Below are 5401 nucleotides of genomic sequence, written 5' to 3'. Positions count from 1 at the left end.
TGGCCATCTAACATGGCCATATAAGGTAAAGCATCCAGGACATCAGTGTAACCAGCAAACAAAGAGAAATGAAACTGTGAGAGATTCTGTTCTTGAGTGTTTCATGCAGGCAGATCCTTATTATATCAGCACAGCTTTTAATTTCTTATTTTCTCATGTTCACAGAGTATCTTCACTCCACATGTAGAGTTGGTTCCACTACCCCGAATGCTGAACTACAAACCAAGTCCAGCATAGCTTAGCTTTCTTTGCATTAGCTGGCTCACAAAACCTCAGTCAGATATAAACTTCACAAACACCTGGCAGGAGTTTGTGGAGGACCTGAGCTTCCTCCTCTCCCTGGGCATCGTCTACTACGTCAGTGAGGTCCTGCCTTTCTCAAGGTGGAGGCAGTAAAATAAATGAAGATCCTCGTGTAGAACAAAAACCCTGTTTGCTCTGTTACAAGCTTTATATTGCTGATGTTTTGTATCTTTGATTTTCATTGTTTTCTCCCCACTTGTTATTTACTCAAATGTTTTTGGTATGAACTTTTTTTTTCCTTGTTGTCTTTATTTTACACAAATACCTGCAGCTGTTGTTTAAAAATGTCTCGCTATGTGCAATAAATGAATAAAATCTCATAATGACTGTAATCTTCATCAGGTTAGAGTGTCAGTTTGTTATTATCTCAACTTTATTGGCAAACAGCAGCTTCCCTGAGATTTTTATAAAGAGCAAAGTAAACAGAGTGAAGACTGTAAATCTCTATAAACAAACCAAACAGGACATGTGCTCGCTGTAAATGAATCATTTTAATATAAAAGGGGACTAAATAAGTAAGCAGAATAAACAAAACAGTTCTGAAGAATGAAGAATTTTGTAAAGTTGTCCGAGGAGCTTTGAAAGAAAGCGACTGGACGTTCACTTCTTCTTCTTCTCCACTTTAAGGGTTGAGTTGTTTTTCGTTTTCAGCTCATCATTTATAAAGTCAGGGTTCCCGTTTGACTTTAGCATGTGTTGTTGGTCACAGTCTGATTCTCTGCCCTCTTCAGCCCCTCCTCCTCCTCTTTGCCGTTGCAGAGGTGTCCATCACCGTTGTTGATGCTAACATTTTTCAAGTTTATTTCTTCCTGCTCTGAGGATCCTCCACTGAAACCTTGAGTGTGCACATTGAATTTCCTGTTCTTCAGAAACCAGCAGAGCCAAACAAGCAGGGCAACGATCACAAATACAGCTGCTGTTATGGAGAAAGTGCTCCATGACCAGTCGGAGCACTCTGATGGCTGCAGAGGACAAGAAGACAGAGCAGAAATGTTAGTGAGCAGTTTTAACTGACTTTTAATGCTTTCAGTTAAAGTGAAAATAAAACATTTTACACCGTAAAGCTTAACGTAAGGATGAGATCTTTATGTGGTGCGACAAGTGGTGAGACTGAAGGTTGGACAGCAGATGTGGTGACATTAAAATTGCAGAAAATTGTAGAATTTCGGTCAAACAGGAAAAACAGGGGCTTCTGGTTTTTATGGAGCTTCTGCGACCATTATGACACTGACTATGAGGCTCTGAAAGAGCTGCTTCCACCGAGTTATCAAAGCCCATGACTGCCATAAAGGCCTCCCCCGATCATCAGAATACATTTCTTGTTGAGCTGGGCTCTGTTATCTGTGTGGTTGTGTGGAAGAATACCTCAGTAGACCTTTAATGTTCACAGTGAAGTCTAAAACTAATGCAGTCTGTGTTCTTACCCTCTCTGTGGTTGTAGGCTGTGATGTGGTGCTCGGTGGTGTTGGTGGTGTGGAGACGTGCAGGCGGACAGCGGAGCGGTGTTTCTCCACTTTGTCGATGTCACAGTAATAAACTCCTCCGTCTCTCGCCTCGGCTCGCTTTATGATGAGGGACAGGTTTGCTCGTTGGTCCCAGTCTGATGGTATTGAGACCCGGCTTTCATCAAAGCTTTTTCCATATGTGGTTTTCCCCGACCCGACATCCAGCTCCAGCACCACCTTTCCATCTCTCCTCCAGCGCACAGACTTCACCCACTGACCTGCTGTGATGGAGCGGCACGGGAGGATGGCATCCTCGCCCTCGCGTACAAAAACATCAGAAGGTATGAATACCTGCAGCTGTGCACTCTCTTCTTTCTTGTTGTTGCAGTCAAACTCGTAATAGCCTTCATCACTGATATCTGCACTGGTCAGTATCACAGAGTCGCTGCTTTGGAAAAACCTGTTAATATAACCTGGAGCCGGCTTCCAGCTGCCGTCGAGATCCCCGACCGAATGGAGGCTGTTGTCCTGCAGGCGACGTTTCAGCGTGCCTCTTCCTTTCATGCACTCCTCTGTGAGGGGAAACATTACATCGTCTCCTGCAGCGGCTTGAATCAGTTTCCCAGAAACGCCGCTGATAAAAAGAAGAGGAATGAGCATAGAGACCGAAAAACGTGTCATCTTGTCAGTGTGGCAGCAAAGTGAGCCGCACAGCAGCTGACTCTATTTATCTGCCGAGGCGTCTGGTTATGACTGCTTGTGCCAACCAATGCACCGCCCTCAGAGAAACCACAGGAAACCACAGAGTGGGTGAGTGCTCAAAGGGCCTGTTAGTGTTGGTGTATGAGGTGAGATTGGTACCCAGCACAGACTTTTAAGCCGGCGAGGCATGATAGCGGATGGCGCTCAGGTGCGTCCGCCTCACTTGCAGCCGCCTCACAGACCACGTCCCGCCACAACCACCTTTATAAATCTTCACAGTCTGAACTCTCTTTGACAAGATTTCTTGTAATAGTTCTCCACGCTTCTTGATGGACATTCAAAGTCTTTGTTTCTGCCTTTAGATGATCCCACATGTTGAGTCCCAGGATCTGGGGAGGCCAATCCATGACTGATAGTGTGTGTGTTTTTCTATCCAGGTATGGTTTTACTGCACTGACTGTGTGTTTGGGATCCTTGTCATGCTGAAATGAGGCTGCTATATAATTTTGGCACACCACAGTCTGTACCTCCTGTTTCTAGTTTGGTTTCTTGCCAGTCCCCTGTTTGGAACAATTAGTGTTTTTTTGACAGGCTGCTGCTAACAAAGTACCCAGTGAAACAGTTTTAAACCATTTCACTGCCCATGCAGGAATTAGCTACCTGAATGATTGGTCAGTGTTAGTAACTTAACAAAAACCAAGAACACTTCCTTAACCTCCGAGGCCCTCCTGCCCACATATGTGGACATCACATTTTGAGTTGTGCCTGATAAAGTGCCTGATATCTGCTTACGAGGACATTATAGTGCCTCTGTTTTATCAAAATTTTAAATGAATATCCTCATATGTGGCTCTCATTTTTCTTAGAAACAAAAATCAGGTAAAAAAAAAAAAAAAAATCTGGTGATTCTTTGTTTTTACATTCATCAGGTCCCAATCAGCCCAAATATCAAAGAGAAATTAAAAATGCATGCTGTGGAGGAGTTTGGGTGTTAGGAGGTTAAGAAGCCATAAAACACTTTACTTTTACACGTTTTTTTGCTTTAGGAGCTTCACTCTGAATCCTGACCTCCTTTATTTCACAGTATATAGGAACAGTTAAGAGAGGTTAGTAACATCTGGAAGACTCAGACTGATGCAGAGATCAGATCTGATCCGTTCAGTTCTTCTGGTTACTGAAGCTGCTTCTTTGTCCGTCTTACTGTTCAGTTGTGCGAAAAAGTGTTTGACTCCTTTGTGATTTTTCTTTAAATGTTTGTCACTTGTTTCAGATCACTACATTTAAATATTAGACAAAGATAACACCAGTAGTTTATTATTACAATTATTATTAATCCAAACCTATATGGCTCTGCGTAAAAAAATGGATGTTTGTGTGTGACTATAACTGTGTCAGTAAAATAAACATCGCTTCAAGACATGTTTTACAGTTTACAAAATCAGAAATAAGATGGATTAATAGTCATGAGGGGACTCTTTATTAAGAACTTGAAACTGTTCATCTGCTGCAGTGTCTCTTTGGCCAGCACCAGTGTGCTCTCCCTGGTATCACGTGTTCATGTGAAGCAGAGAGAGCTTACCGGCAATGACTAAGACACAGTTGTGCTGTTTGTAAGTTGTCTCTTCACCACACGTACTCACATGCTATGAAGCTTAACTTCTTTTAATTTCATTTTTTGTTCTTGTTTACTTCAATGGAAACGACCTGTCTGTAAATGGTCACGAAACAGAAAGAGTTTCGATGCTTCCTGTTCAAAGCGTAGCGACTCAAACTGTGTGTAAAACCTCCCACATCTGTGCGACTGACAGTGACATCAGTGGCTGACTAGCTGATTCTCTGTAGATTGACATCATCTTTATGAGTTGTGAGCGGCATTGCTTTCATAATCAATCACAAAAAATATCTTAGCTTCAGTTTTGTTTGTTTAAATAAATCCAGTTTGTAACGTAACTGTGTCAGACCTGACATATCTTTCTTTTGTAAGAAAATAAAATCTGAAAAAGTAAAAGTATCATTACTTTTTCTTGAAACTACAAATAGTCTGGCACAGAACGACTGGCGACCTGTAGCCCTGACCCCCATCGTGAGCAAATGCTTCGAGAAGCTGGTCAGGGACTTCATCTGCTCTGCACTACCCGACTCACTAGACCCTCTACAGTTCGCATACCGCCACAACAGGTCCACTGATGATGCCATAGCCCTGACACTACACACTGCCCTGTCACACCTGGAGAAGAGAGACACGTATGTGAGAATGCTGTTTGTAGATTACAGCTCAGCATTCAATACCATCGTTCCCTCGAAGCTGGACAGGAAACTGCAGGATCTAGGACTGAGCAGCTCCCTCTGCAGCTGGATCCTTAGCTTCCTGTCTGACAGACGCCAAGTGGTCAGACTGGGCAGCATCACCTCATCCCCCATCACACTGAACACTGGTGCTCCACAGGGGTGTGTACTGAGCCCTCTCCTGTACTCACTCTACACCTACGACTGCACGGCCACTAACAACTCCAACATCATTGTGAAGTTTGCGGACGACACTACAGTGGTGGGTCTTATCACCAACGGTGATGAGACGGCTTACAGGGAGGAGGTCAGCGCCCTGACCCACTGGTGTCAAGACAACCATCTCACCCTCAACATCGCAAAGACAAAGGAGTTGATAGTGGACTTCCGGAGGTGCAGAGAAGTACACACCCCCATCACCATCAACGGCGCTGCTGTGGAGAGAGTGAGCAGCTTCCACTTCCTTGGAGTACATCTGGCTGAGGATCTTACGTGGTCAGTACACACAAACAAAACAGTGAAGAAGGCGCAGCAGCGCCTCTTCTTTCTCAGGAGATTGAAAAGATTCGGCATGAGCCCCCGCATCCTCAGGACCTTCTATCACTGTGCCATTGAGAGCATCCTCACTGGATGCATCACCACCTGGTACGGCAACAGCACCGCCT

General features: G+C 44.1%; 1 protein-coding gene across 1 annotated transcript; it reads right to left on the bottom strand.

Annotated features, from left to right (window-relative positions):
* Positions 1-989: 989 nt before the first annotated feature.
* On the bottom strand, positions 990-2408 carry LOC146579606 (uncharacterized). The gene is made up of 2 exons (XM_085267983.1): positions 1728-2408; positions 990-1265 (listed from the first exon to the last, which is right to left on the bottom strand). Exons 1-2 carry the CDS (start codon positions 2406-2408, stop codon positions 990-992), a joined length of 957 nt encoding a protein of 318 aa, XP_085124109.1.
* Between the last annotated feature and the right edge of the window lie 2993 nt (positions 2409-5401).

This window comes from Mchenga conophoros, linkage group LG3, assembly GCF_057382185.1.
Source record: "Mchenga conophoros isolate Kocher_MC1m ecotype Shallow Benthic linkage group LG3, M_conophoros_male_GT1.1, whole genome shotgun sequence".
In the NCBI taxonomy this organism is placed as follows: Eukaryota; Metazoa; Chordata; class Actinopteri; order Cichliformes; family Cichlidae; genus Mchenga; species Mchenga conophoros.
Note: the sequence above shows the minus strand (reverse complement) of the source record. Positions and strands in the feature narration are given on the sequence as shown.

Bases quoted from the DNA above. Each gene is read 5' to 3' on its own strand.
- LOC146579606 (XM_085267983.1), bottom strand. From the start codon at position 2,408: ATGCTCATTCCTCTTCTTTTTATCAGCGGCGTTTCTGGGAAACTGATT. The intron at 1,266-1,727 runs GTAAGAACACAG...TGTCCTCTGCAG, and splicing joins AGCCTACAACCACAGAGAGG to CCATCAGAGTGCTCCGACTG.